This window comes from Hippopotamus amphibius, chromosome 1 (assembly GCF_030028045.1).
Source record: "Hippopotamus amphibius kiboko isolate mHipAmp2 chromosome 1, mHipAmp2.hap2, whole genome shotgun sequence".
Classification (NCBI taxonomy): domain Eukaryota; kingdom Metazoa; phylum Chordata; class Mammalia; order Artiodactyla; family Hippopotamidae; genus Hippopotamus; species Hippopotamus amphibius.
In genome coordinates this window covers 163,429,352-163,449,091 of record NC_080186.1, presented here as the reverse complement: position 1 = coordinate 163,449,091, position 19,740 = coordinate 163,429,352, and the positions used below count along the sequence as shown (strand labels likewise).

The 19,740-nt window shown below is 42.0% G+C and overlaps 1 protein-coding gene across 4 annotated transcripts in view; it reads right to left on the bottom strand.

Annotated features, from left to right (window-relative positions):
• Positions 1 to 19,740, bottom strand: part of KLHL3 (kelch like family member 3) — a 129,955-nt gene that overhangs the window by 26,622 nt on the left and 83,593 nt on the right. For all 4 annotated transcript variants that reach the window (XM_057734252.1, XM_057734270.1, XM_057734260.1 and 1 more), the window contains 2 exons: positions 9,027 to 9,143; positions 5,042 to 5,191 (listed from right to left, as the gene is read on the bottom strand). In XM_057734252.1, coding sequence (XP_057590235.1) covers positions 5,042 to 5,191; positions 9,027 to 9,143 — 267 coding nt within the window. The remainder of the gene's footprint in view (positions 1 to 5,041; positions 5,192 to 9,026; positions 9,144 to 19,740) is intronic.

The following is a 19,740-nucleotide window of genomic DNA, read 5'->3' as shown; positions in this document are numbered from 1 at the left end:
ATGTGTAAAAGGGGGATAGTGACAACTTTGAAAATCCTATGAGATAATAAGCGTAAATCACTCAGCCCAGTGCTTGGCACATGCTCAGCAATTAGACCTGCTACTATCATCCTTGTGGAATTAGTACCATGTCATGGTCAAAAGCAAAGACTTAGAGTTGGCCAGACCTACAAAGAACTCCTACAACTCAATATTTAGAAAATAATTTTTTAAATGGGGAAAGATTTGAACAAAGACTTCACCAAAGAAGACATACAAATGGAAAATAAGCACATGAAAAGATGCTCAACATCATTAATCATTAGAGAAAAGTACATTAAAACCACAGTGAGACACGACCACATACCTACTAGAACGGCCAAATTTTTTTCAAATAGATAATTCAAGTAGTGGTGAGAGAGTGGAGTAATACGAACTCTCACACACTGCTGATAGGAAAGCACAATGGCACGGTCATCTTGAAAAGCAGTTTAGCAATTTCTTAAAAAGTTAAACATACAGTTACCATCCAGCCCAACAATCCTACTCCCAAGACAATTCAAAATATCTACCCAAGAGAAATTAAAATACATGTCCACACAAAAATCTGTAAGCGAATGTTCAAAGTAGCTTTATTTGTAATAGCCAAACACTGGACACCCAAACATCCACCAACCGGTAAATGGGTAAACAAACTACAGTACATCCATACAATGCAACATTCCTCAGCAATATAAAGGAATGAACTCCTGATACACACAACCACATGGATGAATCTCAAACGCATGATGCTACGAGAAAGAAGGCAAGCTCAAAAGGCTACCTATGGCATAATTTCAATATATTTCTATGACATTCTAGAAAAGAGAAGACTGTAAGGACAGAAATCAGATCAGTAGCTGTCAGGAGCTGGGGGTGGGAGAAGGGGCTTGACTACAAAGCAGCACAAGGGAACTCTTTGGCATGATCAAAATATTCTATAGTTTGATGAGGATGGTTGTTATATGACTATGTGCATTTGTCAAAATTCATCAAACTGCACCCCTAAAAGAGCAAATTTTGCTGTGAATAAATTACTGTACCTCAATACATCTGAATTTAAAAGAAAATAATCTGGGATGTGGATAATGAGGGAAGCTATGCATGTGTGGGGGCAGAAGGTATATGGGGAATCTCTGTACCTTCCCCTCAGCTTTTTAAAAAATATTTATTTATTTACTTATTTATTTGGCTGCACCAGGTCCTCGTTGCGGCATGCAGGATTTTTAGTTGTGGCATGTGGGATCTAGTTCCCTGAGCAGGGATCGAACCCAGGCCCTCTGCACTGGGAGAGCAGAGTCTTAATTGCTGGACCACCTGGGAAGTGCCCCTCCTCAATTTTGCTATGAATCTAAAACTGCTCTAAAAATATAAAGTCTTAACTTAAAAAAAAATGTAAATGTATTAGAAATGCACATCAGTGAGATGAATGAGATATTATAGAGCTTCAATTAAGGAATATTTTGATGAGAAAAAAGAAGAAAAGAAAGGAAAGATGAAGGAAAGGAAGGGAGGGAGGGAGGGAGGAAGGAAGGATGGGGGAGGGAAGAGAAAAGAAAGAACAGAGAAAAGAAAAAGAAAGAGAAAGAAAAGAATCTTTTTTGATCTGCCATCAAAACTTGAAAATTAGTTCCTGGAGGCAGTTTGGTACAAGACTTTGGAGTGGAACAGACCTTGTTCAAACCCAAGCTCTGTACTTACTAGCTGTGTAACTGGGCAAGTTACTTAACCTCTCGGATTAAACTCTGTAAAGTAGGGATATGACTAGCATTGACCTATTATTGTCATGATTTAATGATATAACACACAGTCCATAATCCTCAAAGTGACAGCTCCCCTTCAGCACACCCCACTCCTCAAACCCACAGTGGGGATCTTGTTAATTTAAGTGCCCACACGATGTGACAGGAGTAGAGTTTGAGAAGCAGTGTGGACAATATAACTTTAAATCATTCAAGGACCAAAGCTGGGGGAACAATGAGGCAAAGAGAGGCACCTTTTTTTAAATTCCTTCAACAGATTCAAAGGAAATCATGGTTCCAGTTGCCTGCAGAAGGCCATGTGCTCAGAAATCTAAACATTTTCATTCGGAAAATAAATGATTCCTAAGGAGCAGAGGCGACATGGGGACAATTTTGGCCTCCTAAAACAAGCGGTGGACTCTTCTCAATTATAGACTGGCTATCTGGGAAGGGACACAAGGTATGTTGCAGAGGCAGGGGGCAGGGGAGGAAAAGTTGCCTCAAGCATGCTTAGTCCAGGCTCAGACACAAACTTGGCTTTGATTTTCAAAACTGTCTTTTCATGGGTGTTTGTGGTAAATGCCAGATGTGGAGCCTAGAAAAGGAGAGGCCACTGCGTATGGTCACCACACAAAGAAAAGGGGCCAGCTCTGCACATTTTCTTAGCTCCAGAATACACTCCCCAGGAAAAGACCTCATTAACCTGATATCAGATAGGATAAGAACCTCAGTTTCTGAAAAGTCACAGACAAGCAACAAGGCCAGCTGAAAACCTAGGGGTATAAAAAACTGCCTGTACACAAAACAGCAGTGCACCTTAGAATCAATATTCTCTAGACACAAAAGTGGTAGAAATTTAGTTCAGAATGAAGGTGATATTCAAGTCCATGAGAGAGGGGGAGATTATTTAATAAAATAACTTTGAGGCAGCAGGCACATGATTTGCAATACAAATAAAGCTGAGTTCCTACCCTCACTCCTTATACTGCAACAAATTCTAAGTGCATCAAAGATTCAAATGTAAAACAGAAATCATAAAAGTACTTGAAGAAAACGTAGAGTATTTTTTTTTTAATCTCAGAGCAGGGAAAACATTTCTAAGCAAAACCTAGCTATAAAGCAGAAGACAGATCAATTTGACTATTTTTCAGGATTCAAAATGTTACAAATAAGTTTAGAGACAAACTGAAAACTAAGAAAAAAATATGTAAAACACATACAAAGGCCTAAACTCTTTAAAAAGAGTACCTAAAAACCATTAATTAAAAAATATATACTTCTAACAGAAAAATGGGCAAAGGACACGAACAGGGAATTTCCACGCCCCCCAAATATACAAATGCCAATAATCCTATGAAACCAAGATTAATCTTACGTTAAAGAAATGCAAACCAAAAACAGATGCCATCTTTTAAAGGATATATGACACATAAATGTTTAGATATTTAAAAAATGGAAACTATCACAGGCTCATCCACAGAGGACAGTTACATAAAGAACAGTATATACACATAATTAAATGCCATGCATCTATTACAATTTAAATGCTAATTTTACCCATATTTATAACATTGAAAGCAGTCTGTAGCATATGATTGAGTAGGAGAAAAAAGATTTCAATCTGTGTAGCAAGAGTCCATTTATCTAAATGTGTACATGTTGACCTATTTGTGAATAACTGCACAGAGATATGTCTGGAAGAAAATTCATCAAAATGATAGCTGTGACTGTTCCTGGGTGGAGGGATTTCAGGCGCTTTTTACTTTATTTTGAAATCACAGTATCCTTTTTATCATCTACAATAAGCATATATTTCTATAATCAAAGAAAGTGAAGTTATTTTTGTTTTAAAAAATATGAAGGAGTTTTGTTGCAATGTTCCAACAAAACAAAACGCAACAACATGCAATAAGGCAAATGGTCCATGGGTCCAAGACCCATGCCCTGTGGCTGCCCCTCCTAGCTGGCACTAAGCAACAGGAGGCAGGCAGGTTGGTAAAAATCAGGTTTACAAAGGTGGAGCAGGTGCAGGATGGTATGGGTTCAAGAACAGGTTTGGAGCGGGAGAAAGACTCAATTCAACACCTGGTTCCAAATTAGCTCTGTTGACTTTGGGCAAGTCACTTAATCTCTCTGATCCTCATTTTCCTCCTTCCTGAACTAGGATAACTACCTCTACCTTCTATGTGATACCTTCAGCTCACTGCTTGACATATAAGTACTTGATAAATGACAGCTGCTTATATTATTATCTGGACATTTGTAACCTTCATTCACATTGCAACCACAATGTTCTCCATGATCTAGGGTCACAGAGCAGAGTGGAGAGAAGGAGCAGCAAACTTTGGAAAATCCAAACATCTGGTCTTGGACAACATGCTTCTCTAGCCCTGTGGAACTCTTCCTGGAAGCAGCAGGCAAGGAGTAAGGCAGCCAACCACAAAGAGGAAGAGAAGGACAAGGCAAGGGCCTACATAATCCCTGGGTGCTGCCTACTTGTAATGGATGAGCCAACACTACTCACTCCTTTCCTCCACCCTTCCTCCTGGGTTGGCTGGGACTTCATGTTAGGATTCTGGAAAGATGACTAGAATGAAAAGTCAGAAAGGACTTTAGAGACCATCTGGTGCAGCATCCTTCATCCTACAGGTGAGGAACATGAGGACCAGGGAGGGGAGGGGACTTGCAAGGAACCAGAGAGAAGGTACCCAGCACAGACCCTCCATCATGGAGTTCCCTCCTATGCTCATCCTTCCCTCCCCCTGGCTGCCCCACACACACTCATTTCCCCCATTCCCTTCCCCTACTTCATTACCTGTAGGACTCCTTAAGGGCCCTTCTCTCCTCTGGCAGCCCTAATTGTCCTTTATGGCTCTATGGTGAGGGGAGAAACCAGAGTAGGACTGTTCTGATTCAAAGAATGGCCTATAAAGAGGACTGCTGTGGCCATCACTAAGTCAAGACCCATCCAGCTACTCCTCTGCTTCCAAAAGAAATGGAGCCCAAACCATGGTGTGAAATAGGAAGGGAAGAAGAAAGAGACCTGAGTTATTCTCAAACCTTCCTGGTGACAGTGAAGGTTACCTTGAAACTCTTAGGAAAGGAAGACCCCGGAAGACAGAGGTACCAGCAGATTCAAGAGGAACCAGCAGACTCCATCTCCTAGGTGGTAAATACAACTGAGATGCAGGGCAGGTATGGGTGAGGAGAGACTTGGAGACAGGAGTACAAGGCAATTTTCCCAGATCACAGTTCCAACTCTTGGCAGCGACTGGGCTTACCTTGGGCAGGCTGACTGGAGTCCTAGGTTTGGTCCTTGGGTTTTTAATCAAGCGCCTCTGATCCAGAGGGAGCAGATGGTATTTCATGGCCTCGATGAGGAAGTCCTTACAGGTGTTGTTATTCTTTATCAAAGCTTCTTCTTCAACTGTCTAGAGGTAATAACCCACAGATGATCCTGATGCAGAGCTCGGCCCCATTTCCCAAGCCGTCTCCCTGGGCAGAATCACTCCTGCACTCCCACATTCATTCATTCCCACATCACACCATCTCAGACCCCAGGACAAGGGTCCACAGCATTACAGCTTAGTGCCCACCTCCTGCATCTCAAGAGCACAATGGAGTAAGTGATTAAGCTCTGGCATCAAACAAACAGGGATACAAATCCCAGCTCTACCATTTAACTCCTCTGATCCTCAGTTTCCTCATCTGTAAGATATAAGATGGGCATATTAAAGTTCCCCACAACCTCACAGGTTGTGTTTGTTTGTTTGTTTGTTTGTTTATTGGCTTAATGAGATTATGCAAAACAAAGACAATTGATTGTCCCTAAAGCTTCTTTCCACATGCCTCCGGTTGGAACGTTTGATAATGTTTAAGGAAAATGGTCAGACATTTGAGAGAAGGAGAGGGAGGGAAAGAGGAAAATGGTGGGATCCATCGGCCAACCTTTGGAGGAACTGGGTATAATAAGGTGATATTCAAGAAGAAGGATTCATATCCAGTTTCTTACAAGTGCAAGCCTCAGGGAGAAGCAGCCAGGGAGGCACTCTCCAACAGAGCAGTGGTATCAGAGCAGAAAAAATGTCCTGCACAAAAGTCCCACCAACTGACCTCCACTTGGAGCCCACCTAAGCTGGGACTGTGGCTTCTTCATGACTTATTCTAGAGCCAAGGACTTAAGCAGGTGCTCAGCAAGTGTAAGCCTAAATATTTCACAAGCAAAACTAAGGGTGAATCACACTGGTACCCTGACTCTCAAATCTTCGCCTTTGGGCGCAGGTCAGATTTTTACATGGCATCTCTGTAAGGGGTAGTATGGTCTTCGGAGGCTACTTCATGTTTTCTTTGTTGGAGTGTTTGGAAGCTGTTGGCAAAGGTCAATTCCATTCAGCAGCTAACAGTGATTGAATGTCTTTTGGTTGGGCAGCCCAGTGCTGAACCCCAGGGAGAAAATGATGCACAAGACAAGGATTCTGACCCTGAGGCCCTCAGGTCCAGTCAGAGAATAAGAAGGGCCTCCTCACCTCAATTATCTCAGCCCTCAAGCTGTCATGCACAGGCCTGGCTGAGCCTCTCCTGGGTCCCCACCTGTAACTAGGAATGGGAATGTGGCCAGGGCCATCACCTGCAGGGCAGGGAAAGAAGGATCAGTGAGAGCACCTCTGTTACCTCTGGACACCTCCTTCCCACAGATGATCCCAAGAACACTCCGTTTCCTTGGAAGGTTTTTTTCCCCTCCCACTGAGGGACTGAGGTGCTTAGGGAAATATCATAAATACTTAGGGTCAGTTAAATGAGAGGTGAGAGAGGATCTCTTTAAAAGCTTGGGAAGCCAGTGGGAAGTTGCTGTATAACAAAGGGAGTTCAACTCAAGGATGGATGATGCCTTAGAGGACTGGGATGGGGGGGTGAGGGGGAGTAGAGGGAGGGAGGGAATATGGGGATATGTGTATAAAAACAGATGATTGAACTTGGTGTACCCCCCCCAAAAAATAATAAATAAATAAATAAAATAAAATAAAATAAAATAAAAATAAAAGCTTGGGAAGAAGAAAAAATGCATGCATAGCTACTTCTCCCAAAGAACTCATTCAGCTTGAATGAAAAGCTCCCCAAAAGAGTTAGTATTTCATGGGCACAGAGTTTCAATTTGGGATGATGAAGAAGTTTTAGAAATGGATATGGTGATGGTTGTACAGCACAGTGACTGTAATTAATGCCACTGAACTGTACACTTAAAATAGTTAAAATGATGAAGTTTATATTATACATATTTTATCACAAAAACAAACTTTTAAATAAGATATTGCATATGTTATACACTTGGCACGATATTTTAAAATATTTAATAAAAGCCTAATAAATGTTAGCTATTAAAAAAACAAACAGCAACAACAAAACATCTCCCCCAGGAGTCAGTGTTGGTACAGGTCTGCCCAGAGCTTTCCTTTCTCTCCTCCTCCTCTTCCACCAACAGCCCTCCCCAGTGGTTAGACTAGTTTGAAGTTTCAGGGTCAAATGAGTGTTAATGAAACATCTCCTTCAGGAGGTGTTCTGAGAAAAAAAACAAGCTTTAAAAAAAAAAGTCCCCCACAACAGTTCGCATGCCCACTGTCTCTGAGCTCCTTCTTCTCCAGTCCTAAACCCGAACTTGCCCTAATAACTGAGGAACTATTTCCTGAAGTCTTCCTTAAGTTTCCATTGTGGGCACCTGATGGAGGTTGTCAGTAGGGGTCTCTAAGGCCCCTTTAGCTTTCTCTGGAACCCAGGTCCACAGACCGCCCTTCCTCCCTATGAAAATGAGACTGTGCTGGAAGCCAGGCATCCACCTCTACCGGTGGTCAGGCCCCACTCAGGATAGTGGGAGCTTTGGCTCCAACACTGGGGGCTCAGGTGGGTTAGGTACCTCAGCTAAGGGGGCCTTTCCTACAGGAAAGATGTGCGGCCACCAGATGGCAGTGATACCACCCAAAGTGTCAAACGTAGGGCACATATGAAAGCTTGTGAGTATATGCCCCAGCCCCTAAGAAAAGGGCTGAGGTTCAGAGATTCAGAGAACATTCCACTGACTCCCGAGGCCTGTGGTCAACAGCATCATAAGCTGAGGGCTTTACAAGTGCTGGTAAGGATACTGTCTCCCACTACTACCAACAGTAGCAGTGGTCGGGAAGACAGAATTATATCACTGAACACTGGGTTGTAGGTTTTACATGGTTTATCTCATTCTATCTCCAAATGACCCTGTAAGGGCAGGGGCTGTTTTCACCAGATGAGAAGACAGAGGCTTAGCAAGGCTGAGGATTTGCCCAGTGTGACAGAGCTTGGCTGTTGGGCTGCTGAGCCTCCTCTTATCCTTGCTTCACACCTGCCATTCTTCCCAGAGACTTCTTGAGGATGGCTGAGGGCTGGCCTACTGCCTTGGCACTTGTTGTTTATCTATTTAAGTTTTATCCTCTGCCTGCCTGGAAAACATCTAATGCCATTAACACTACAAAGTAAGTCCTGTAATGCACAAACAGAACAGAGAGTATTAAAGGTGGCGCCTGCTTAGGGAAGGTGGGTGCTCTAGAGCCAGACAGACTTGGATCTGAATTCTGACCCTGCCACCAACTAGCTGGCGACTCCAGATAAATCCCAACCTCCATAAGCTTCAAAGCCCACATTTGTAAAAAGGGGGTTATAACCTCTGCTCACAGGGTTGTTATAAGGATTACATGAGACAAAATGAGGTGCCATGTTTTAGAGGAAGCAGATGCAATATGTATGCCAGGCACCTGTGAAGAGCTTGTTTTTACAGTCCTGAATTGGGCCCCAAGTTGCCTAACATGAAGGCAAAAAGGGAACACAGAAACATGATGGAAATGACCCTTCTTGCTGCGGTCTGTACAACAGAAGCAGCTAATTTCTCTTGAACGTGTGTTATCCCGGCTCCGTGCTAACACCTGCACTGCATACTTACAACTCCTTTGGTCCTCACGACAACCCTCAGGGCTCTAGCATAATTTCCCTTCTAGAGAAAAAGAAACTGAGGCTTAAAGCTAAGAAGTAGGAGAGGAGTAACTAAACCTAAGTGTCTCATTCTCAAACCTATGCTCTTAAACCTTACACTATCATGCCTCACGTTGAACCCAGTGGGTTGGTGCCCTCACTCCGTACAGAAGACCCATGAAGCTCCTCACCACTCCACACAGCCAGGGTCGCCCACTGCTACTCCTAGAGGCCTAAGTGAGCCGGGAAGCGCTTGGTTCTTCACATAGCACTCACCTGGACGAGGTAATCCCTCGGTAAGAGAGGGAGACGAACATGTTCCATCAGCTTTGCCATGTGCTCTAAACGGGTTTCTTTCTCATAATTGATCCATGAAATCACAGCTTCAAATACCTGTAAGAAAAATCAACATAGGTAACTTTAGCAAAGAGACAATAACTTTAAAAGAGCTTTCAAACAACTCTCTCAACCTGAAAAAAGAAAGCAAAGTTACAAGTCATCCACAAAAGTGTTTAACCTAAGGTCCAATATTTAAAATAAAACAAAAACAGAAAGTCTTTACTACCTGATGTCAGAGAGTGATATCTATCTCTCCCTCCCTTCCTCCCTCTCTCTCTCTCTCTCACACACACACACACACACACACACACCCCCACACACATGTACACTAAGAAAAACCTACTACCCCAAACATAGTATCATCAAGGTTCATCACAAAACAAAACTCAATTCCAATAGTTACCTCAGGGTAGAAATACAGAGCAGTAACTCTGAACCAAATTTTACAAAGACTGCCCAAGAGGACCAGAAGCCCTGGGGGCAATGTCATCATCCCCATCACACACCCCCTCTCTTCATCTATTTCCCACGTTCATTTAATACAGAACAAAAACAGTAAAGATATCCTCTGCAAAAGTTGGATGTAATGGTGAATGTGACACCAAATGACAGAGAATGGCAAAATGACTCCTTGGGTCAAACCTCTCCTTTAAGGAGAGATTTCATTTCTATACAAATCAAAATGGGATGTGGAACCAAAAAGGGGAATCTAAGGTTTGGATGTTCGCCTTACTCAAGGTTAAGTTCAAAATCAAACTCTGCACCACCATATACACAGAGATGCATAAACTTAAATGTTGGTAAGACAGCAGGGAAACCACCATTGTTTATGGAAACAACATGGCTTTTTAAAAGGGGAAGGAAGAATTTGGCAGTATCAATCAAACATTCATATATGCATATCTTTGACCTAGAAATATCATTTCTAGAGCTCTAGTCAACAAATATTTTCACAAAAGTGGTGCAAGAATATGTGTTCCAAGATGTTTGCTGCAGCATTTTTGTAACAGGATAAAAAGGAAACAATCCGAAATCTACTAGTGGGGACATTATTAAACTAGTATCGATACCACAGGATATTTTCAGCTGTTAAAAAACAATAAAAACAATAACTAATAATAAGACAAAACACTTTCTTGTGCCAGAAAGCAAGAAAGTGCTCAAAGATTAAGGGGACACAACAAACAGACACAGAGAGAGCTAGATGGCGCTTTTTCACTGCTGACATTCGGGACAATTTAAGCATCAAAGAGAATAATAAAGAAATCAGTTCAGTGCTGACTGAGAAGGGGCCAAAGGAAACTTGTCTGGTAATGGATATGTTCTTTATCTTGATAGTGCAGGAGCTATGTAGGTATATGCATTTGTCAAAACTAATCAAATTTTACACTTAATATCTATATGTTTCACCATGTGTAAACCATATCTCAATCTAAAATATTCTTAGTTAAAAGAAAAGGATAGTAATGAATCATAACCCAAAGAATAAAAAAGAGTTCATGAGTGCTTAAGGACACTTTTAAAAGTGTGGGAAGGGCTGCTTTTCACAGAAAAATGCCAGCTAATAAGGTAAAAGGGATGACAGAATTAGAAAAACATCATTTTGCAACCACCAATGTACTAGCTGATTCAGCAAAGATTGTCCCCATACATGCTGAAATCGCTGGATGAAAAATTGTTGGGGAACAAGATATTCACAGTTCTCAAAGTGTCACCTGACAAATTATTACATGGGGAGAGAAGAGGAGCTTCAAGTGGTGAGATCTGACCGATACCACCTTTAACAAGTGGTCAAAGTGCCACTAATACACAGGACAAATTTATATTACATTCCTGAATGTGATTTAATGAGAGGGAAACAGCATCCCCTATGTAGTATTCTTCTTAAAATGTTTAACCTGAATCTTATAGCGAGGAAACAATTAGACAACTCCATGTGTGGGATACTCTACAACACAGGTGTCCTGAATTCTTCAAAACTGTTAGCATTATGAGAGACACTAAAAAAATAAAATAAAAAAAGGCAAGGAGACAGTTCTAAATTAAGAGAATTTAGCAACATGAGAACTAAATGGGAGGCATGATCCTTGTTTGAATTATGGATTAAAAAGAAACAACCATGAAAGACTTTTTTGAGACTCAGGAAATTTGAATGCTGACTGTATATTAGAAAATATTATTGTATCAGTGTTACATTCCTTTGGTATGCTAATGGTTTTATGGCTAGAAAAGGGAATTTCCTTGTTCTTAGGAGGGGCAAGCTAAAATACTTAGGGGTAAAGTGTCATGATGTCTGCAATTTACTGTCAAATGGTTCAGCAGGATAAAAGATTAGATATGCAGAGAGAGAAAAAAAGAAAGCAAGGGAAGCACAGTTAATGCTAACAAATGGTGAACCTAAGTAAAGTGTACATGAATGTTCACTCTTTCAGACTTTACTATAGGTTTGAAATTTTTCAAAATAAAAAGTGGGAGGGAGACGAAAAGAAATCCTAAGGGAAAAGGTAAATCCTACAACAAAATTTACAATTTCAAAATTCAGAGTTGAAATGAAAGCTGTGTCTCCCGGAGTGGGTAAAAAACCTCCAATTTTTCTTACCCTAACTATATTTTGGTAGATATTGAAATGTTAATAATGCTTTGGCCCTATTTCCTAAACATATACTTAAGTCAGGCCGAGCATACTCAGATTGCACGAGATATCAGAAAGGAATCCATCAGAAAGGGAAGGGAAGAGAGATGAATGGAATGGAACAGAAGGGAAGGAGCACTATGTGTGTACAGTTTGCTCCCATTTCTATATAAAATGACCTATATATGTACAAACATAGACACACACACACCATGGAAATCCTCCTTGTCTAGTTCATTTTTTTAAAATTATTCACTCTCACAGAGCTATGTGTCTCACCCCTATCGCATTATTTTGTAAATAGTTGTGTGTTTCTTCAAGTAGCCTTTATGCATTTGTCAAAACTAATCAAATTTTACACTTAATATCTATATGTTTCACCATGTGTAAACCATATCTCAATCTAAAATAACAGGGACCTTGTCTTTCTTGCTGGCTTGTAATACACACTCAAATATGTTTTAATGAATCAATGGACAAAGCAGTTCAGAATAGGCATGTGAGCAGGCTGGAGCAGACAGCAGGATTAGGGAAGCAGAGGCTGGAACCTTGGTGGGAGGGCAGAGCACAGACCAAAAGATACTGGAGACACCTGGCTTTGCTGGATTAGGTGATGGGCAGCCACGGTCCCATCTGGCCCTGCACTGCGGTCACCCACACTTCCTTTCACTTCCCTTTACTGGACTGTAATTCTTGCAAGGTAAGAAGTGTATCAGCTCTGTCTCTGTATTTCCTGACACCAAGCACAATGCCAGGCACACAGTGGGTGGCAGGCTGAGAAAACTTTCATGAAGAATGAATTGCAAGGCCTTGAGTAGGTGGGATTTACTGATCACGCCCTTCCCTGTCAACCAGCTTAGTCTTTGTTATAAAAAAAGCCACAAAGCAGGCTGAGTCTAATGACGTTGATGTTTAACCTTATCTTTATTTTTGGCTTGACTTGTCTAACTGGTTCCACTCAGTTGCACTGTTTACCTACTCAGCTGTGAAAGCCACAGCACTCGGCAGCAACGGTGACCTTCTCGGCAGCTAGGGAAGACCACATATTTTTTTCATTTAGACGTCATGCTTGGAAAATAAGCAAATAAGCTTCCAACTAGCCTATGTGCCTAAAATTGCTCCCAACAGCCCCTTCTGTCAAAGGACTGGCCAAAGCCAAGGGGCAACAAGTAGCAGAAGCAGCTCATGTCCATGCTAAGCCAGGCCCTGTGCCATACTCTCCAGAGACACCGTAACCATGGACTCTCCTGACGGGCAGTGAGCAGACACTCCTGCCCCTAATTGAGTGACTCATCCAAGTCCAGAGCCAGAAAGCAGCAGGGCTGGGTCCACACAAGCCCACCTCCAGTGCTGAGGCTCTTACCGGTTATTCTCAGCAGCTACCCAGCTGGCAAACCTCAGCCCACAGGCTACATGCACCTGTTTTTTGTAAATAAAATTTTCATGGAACACAGCCACACTCACTTGCTACAAATCATCTAAGGCTGCTTTCACACTTCAGCAGCAGAGCTGAATTGAGACTCTGTGGCCCACAAAGCCTAAAATATTTACTATCTGGCCCTTTAAAGGAAAACTGTGTCAACCCTTGGTATGCAAAATCTAAGCAGAGACCCTGTGGCTTCAATCATGGGAAAGGGTGATGCCTACTCAGATGAGAATACTTTTCATGGGCCTCATGATGAAATAACTGGCTGCCCACAAGGCACGCTTAGGGTTTCACTTTTAGACAAAGCAATAGAATCATTTCCTCACTGCTTCATGTTCCAGAACCAATTTCTTGAGTGCCAGGAGGTTTCTATGTGGAAAGGAGATGGAGAAAATTGGATTTCATAGTCCTCGGCTCACACCTCTGATGTAAGCATAAGCCTTAGCCAGAAAACACCAGATGAACCCGATCCTTCTACCCCACCCCCTAAGTTATAGAGGCAGCCAAGCCAGACGTTCCTGCACACTGAGTAAAGGGAGAAGCCCTGGGGCACTGCTTTCAAAATGTGTTCTGTGAATCAAGAAGGGGACTCAGGTTAAAATAGGGCAGGGTGATGACTTGGCAAGGGGAAAGGTCCAGTTAAGGATGATTCTCAGCAAAACAGAGGACAGGGGAAAATAGGCCAATTTTGAGAACATCAGGGGATAACCTAGATTCCTACATGGTCCAGATTTGCTACTCAAGATTTGAGGACTAACTTCAGCAATAACAACAGGCCACTGTTAGGCATTTTACATTCATGACCTCATTTAGTCTACCCCAGACTCTGTAAAGGAGGTACCATTGCTCATATTTTACAGATGAGGAAACAGCCTTAGAGAGGTTAGCAACTTATCCAAGACACACTCTGCCAGAAAGTAGTGGATGTGAGATGTGAACTCACCTCTAATTCCCAAAACTCAAGTTTAACATGCAATATTGCATCTCAGAGGCACAATTATTTGAAAACCCTGGGCAAACTGTTGAGCTGGGAAACTACATTCCTAAACCCATAATCCTAATTGCACCCTTCCCGCCATCCTAGGCCATCTCCCCGGTAAGTTTTTCTTTCCCAGGGAGTGAGCCAATAGCATTTGCCAGATCCACTGCCATGATTTTAAATCAAGAAGACAGCACTTCTAATGTGATGTGCACGTGCGCACACACACACAGAGGAATATTACTCAGCGATAAAAAAAGAATGAAATCTTGCCATTTGCGACAACATGGATGGAGCTAGAGGGTATTATGCTTAGTGAAATGTCAGAGAAAAACAAATACCATATCATCTCACTTATATGTGGAATCTAAAAAAAAAAAAAAGCAAAGCAAATGAACAAACAAAACAAAATGAAAACAGACTCACAGATAAAGAGAATAAACAGATGGTTGCCAGAGAGGAGAGTGGGGGGGGATAGGTGAAACAGGTGAAGGTCATTAAGAGGTATACACTTCCAGCTATAAAATAAATAAGTCATGGGGATGTAAATAATACACAGCATAAAGAATACAGTCACTAATACTGTAGTAACTGTGTGGGGACAGATGGTTACTAAGACTTAACATGGTGATCATTTCATAATGTATTTAAACGTTGAATCGCTATGTTGTAGACTTGAAACTAACAAAATATTGTATATCAACTATATTTTAATAAAATTTTTTTAAACGTAATAAAATAAAATAAGATTATTTTTTTAAAAAGACAAGAGAGCACATCTAGACACAAGAATGATTCTGTCAGATTTCTACTGCTGTTTCTCAAACCAAAACTTAACAAGAGTTATATTAACCATATTTCCACCTCCCTGTCACATGCAGCATGGGGCACAGTTGGCAACAGTGGTGGGCTGGAGCTGGTCCCAACTCAGCGCCTAGTGACACTATCTTTGGTAGTTTGAAATCAGCCTTGGTGGAAACATTTACACCAGGGAAATTAGCAAAGGAATCAACAAACGAATCAGGGCTCTTAGAATGTTTTTTTTTTTTTTGAAGAGCCAACTGTTAAACATTTACCAGCATACCACTAGTCTGAAGGCTCCCTAGACTCTAGAACACCTCATCTAGTTGCCCTCATCTCTCTGACAGTATCATTATCTTACGGTTTTAAATGATACTTAAAAAGCTCTTTCTTGTAGGCTTCATTTTAGACCCACAAGAGCCCTGTGAAACTGCTAGAGTCACTCACAAAAAGAGAAATTGAGGTAGAAAGTGGGAAAGTGATCTGCCTAGTATTACCCAGTTATGATGTCAGGGCAGCAATCAGAACTATCACTTTCAATCTGCACTTTCACAGCACTCTGTACATTTCCTCTAGAGCATAGTTCACGGTCTATAGCTACATATTTATTTGTGTACATATCTGATAATATCTGTCTCTCTTCATGTAATTATAAGTTCCATGAAGACAGGGATATTGTGTTTATCTGTTCACCAGTGTCTCTCCTGTGACTAACACACTATCTACCACACAGAAAGCATTCAATAAATATATCTTGAGAGAATAGACAAATTAATCAAAGCAGGAATGACTGGGTGCATGGTTCTCTTCCTCCAACAGCACACTGCCAGAAATCTGACTTCATATCAACAAGAACAATGACAAAACTATAACAATAACATTGCCTTGCCTGCAAATTGTTCTTCAGCTTTTACCACTGTCTATAGCCAGTAAAGACTTTCACTACGATCCTGCAAGGGATGAGGAAAAGGACTGAAGTACAATCGTTTGACAGAAAGGCCTCCAAGCTGAGAGACTACTTCAGTGGTACTAATCCTACAGATGATTGGGACACAATACAAAGATGGAGAATGCCTTCTAGCCAACATGGGAGACTGAGCTGAGTCAGAAGGAATCTTGCCCTATAGCTCTAAACACATGAAAAATAGTATATTACCAAAAAACAGATTTGAGCCATACTAAAAAGCAAGAAGTAAATGCCTGAGTGCTATAAATAACAAGGGATTCAAATCTGGGAGCTGAATGAAAGCTGAGACCAAAATGGTTCCCAGGCTTGTAGAATTCTGATATGGGCTTTAATGGTTCAGGACCGGTATCTCATCAGGTTGAATGTCTAGGCCACAGGCTTCTTGTGGTTAGCGTTGCCCCAGATGTAAAACTGGGAATAAACTCCGACCATCTCCTATGGGAAGGCAGAAGGAAGCTCACCATCTCTTATGGCCTGGGGAGTGAAAATTTCATCTTTAAGAAATCAGAACCCAAGGTTCATGCCACATACAGATATAGGGGTTGAGTTAATATCCAGGTGGTACAAGGGATACTCAAAAATATAAAAACTATTTCCAAACCAGTAAACTTTCCCTAGAGGGGCACTTTCACAGCCCAGGGCAACCCAGACTCCCACAGATATACCACCACCTGAAGATGGTCTCACAATCAAAAATTATAGGTCATTAATGAAATGAACTGGCAAAAGGAAAACAACGGATGCAATAAACGAAGAATATCTGGGGCAACCAAAGAAGGGTGGCCTCCATAATGTGTTCTTCAGAATACTAGAAGCAGGAGACATCCTGTAGTAGAGAAGTTATAGGACAAAATGAACCTGGGAATACATCATACACAACCCCAAATGCCTTTTAGAGATACACAAACGTCACTAGCATATAAAAGCTTGGACGAATTCTGCAGTTTCTAAACCTGGTTCCTTTGTTTAGCCACTGTCTCCTAAATGTATCTGACTTGAGAACTTTTTTTAACCTAAAACCTATAAACATCTCATATCATTATGGTTTTACAGCATACCCAGTCAGGTAAATACTGACCTAAAGAAGAAAACCCTCACTTCCTACCCTTCTCCACAGATCCTTACTCCCTTCCCAGCCTCATCTTCTAGTTCTTCCACCAAAGACCCTTGATTCTCACCACACAAGTTATTTCCCCCCAGTACAATAAATTATTCCAAACTTCCATGTCTGTATTCCTACAATTCCTTCAACCTGAATGGATTTCCCAAAATCCTACTTTCATTCTCTAAGTTTTAGCTCAAATATTCCCTTCCTATGAGGCCTTCCCTACCCCTAAAATCTGGAATAAAATACTCCAGGGTGCTTTCCTTGAACTTTGATTACAGGCAACTACTTTTCTCAGCCATATACTATGTATACACATTTTCGGTCTGTCTGCCCACCAGACTGCAAGCTCTTCTTCCTTTTTTTTTTTTGTTTTTTGTTTTTTTTAACCTGCACTGCACCGCTAGTGGGATCCTGACCAGGGATTTAACCTGGGCCACAGCAGTGAAACTTCAAAATTCTAACCACTAGGCCACCAGGGAACTACCAACAAGCTCTTGAATAGTCATGAGTAAGGGTGGGGGTTCATTAACAAAGAGCAGGCGCCTGGGCAGCAGACATAGTCAGCTTCAAATCATAGAGCTGTCTATGGTCAATAAGCCTTAGTTTCCTCCTCTGCACAATGGCCTTGCGAGTTGTTGTAAGCATTAGAAATGATGTGCAAAATAGTATGCTGGGTAAAAGAAGTCAGGCACAAAAGCATGCACACACCAGGATTCCATTTATACAAAGCTCAAAAACTGGCAAACCGATCTACTGAGAAGTCAAAACAGTAGTTTGGCTCCTTGGGATGGGAAGTAGTGACTGGAAGGAAGGCCTGGAGCTCTATTTCTTGATCTGGATGGTGGCTTTGCAGGTGTTGCACTCTGTAAAAAAGTTGAGCTGTGCAAGCTTACTGCAACATAATTATCTTTATTTTTAATGATGTGTGAAATAGTTGCGGTGAGCAGTCAAAATAGATATTTGGTCCTAGGATGGTAGTGTTCCAGTTATAGGTGCTTACTGAACTGCGCTCTCCAAAGGAGAACAGTAAAACGAGTAACACTGACTCAGGGGTTCAGGCCGGGTCAGATCATTGTTTGCAGCCTGAGTATTTGGCAACTCTAATGCTGACCTCAGAGTGTGGCAGAGCTGCCAACAGCCCAGCCTAAGCATAGGATGTACTTGCTTGGTCACTGGATGCTGCCTTGGCAGCAAGCACTCAAGCCCAGTCTACTGGCTGCAGAGCTCCTGCCTGCACTGCCCCAGACCGACCACTGGTGCTGGCAGGAGAGGCTAGGTATTCAGACAGGAGGGCCTGCAACACTAATGATTCCAGGAGACAAGGTCCAATTCCTTCCAGGAGATAAAATATCAGAATTTGGCCCCTGATGAGAGTTTTAGGAGATAACATTAGATAAAAATGTAATCATGCAACCTGTTCTTCTCATTATAACACATACTTGACATTAATCTAATTTTTTGAAGAGACCCAACCAATTTCTTCCTGACCTATATCTAAAATGTGGGTCATTTCCCTGTTAGTTCTCACTCTGAAAAGCCTCAATAGTCTTTCATAAGAAAGCATGGAATTCTTGAGAAGTAGACACACATTTACCAGCTAAAAAAACAAAGATTCAGAAAATTCCAGTAACTGGCAACTCAGTGGCAAAACCACAGTAGAACTCAGGAGTCATCTCTCTTCTCCTAGCAGTGTATTTGTCCCAGAAGGTTGCTTACCCTGCCCCTGGATCAATAAGGCTGCCCTTGGTGAGAGCTGAACTTTGCATCTCAAAGGGGATGCCAAAGGGTACTATCTGCTCACAGGGTTAGCTCTGAGCCCTAGACACCTCCCATAGGAAAGAATCAGGTACCCAGGAGGGGCTTGCTTCTCTATGTCTTCCCTCTGTCTGGGCAGGGGTAAGTGGGGAGAGGGGAGGAAAGTCCTAACCAAAGAACTAGTGATTTTGTGACTCCTACCACATCTACTTGTCCTCTTTCAAATAACAGGAATTTTTAAATAAAAACTACACAGAGGAAAAACAGGAGAAAAAATGGCAAAGATCCGTGCCCCCCTCCGAACTGTAGTTCCCACATTTGTGCTTATTCTCTGGAAAAATATTAAAATTATCCCCGTAATATCAGCTGGCTTAGGGCAGAGGGCAGCCTCAGCCTGCCTTTTTACCCCCTCGGGGAACATCTGCTGAGCACCTCCTGGTGCCTCCCGGGCTCTGTGTCAGGCCTGTGCATGACACAAAGATAGCTCAGGCATCCTCACAGCCCTCAAGGAGCTTGAACATAGTGAAGGAGACGAGGCATGGGCAAAAGCAAGTGCTCTTGAAGGAAGAAGAGCACCAGAGCCCTCTGAGAGGCCCAGACGGTGCTGGGGGTGCTGGGGATGCCAGAGACCAAGAGACAGCTACCACCCTCAGCTCCTGCCAGGCACAGTGCCTCAGGTCACGCCAACCACCCAGACCAATATGGGGCCCAGGAAGGGCGTCCCCTTGAGAAAATCCCCGGTCAATCGTTACACGTATCATCTCATTTCATCCTCAGGACAACTCTATAAGATAGGCACTACACTATCACTACCCTCCTTTCACAGATAAGAAAACTGAGACTTACAGAGGTTCTTTTATTCAGTCATTCAACAAATATTTTTTGGTATCTACCATGGACCTGATACCATTCTAGTAGTAACCATAAGCCAGTCAAAATTCCTGACTATACGTGGGGTATACATTCTGGTAGGAGATAAAAAA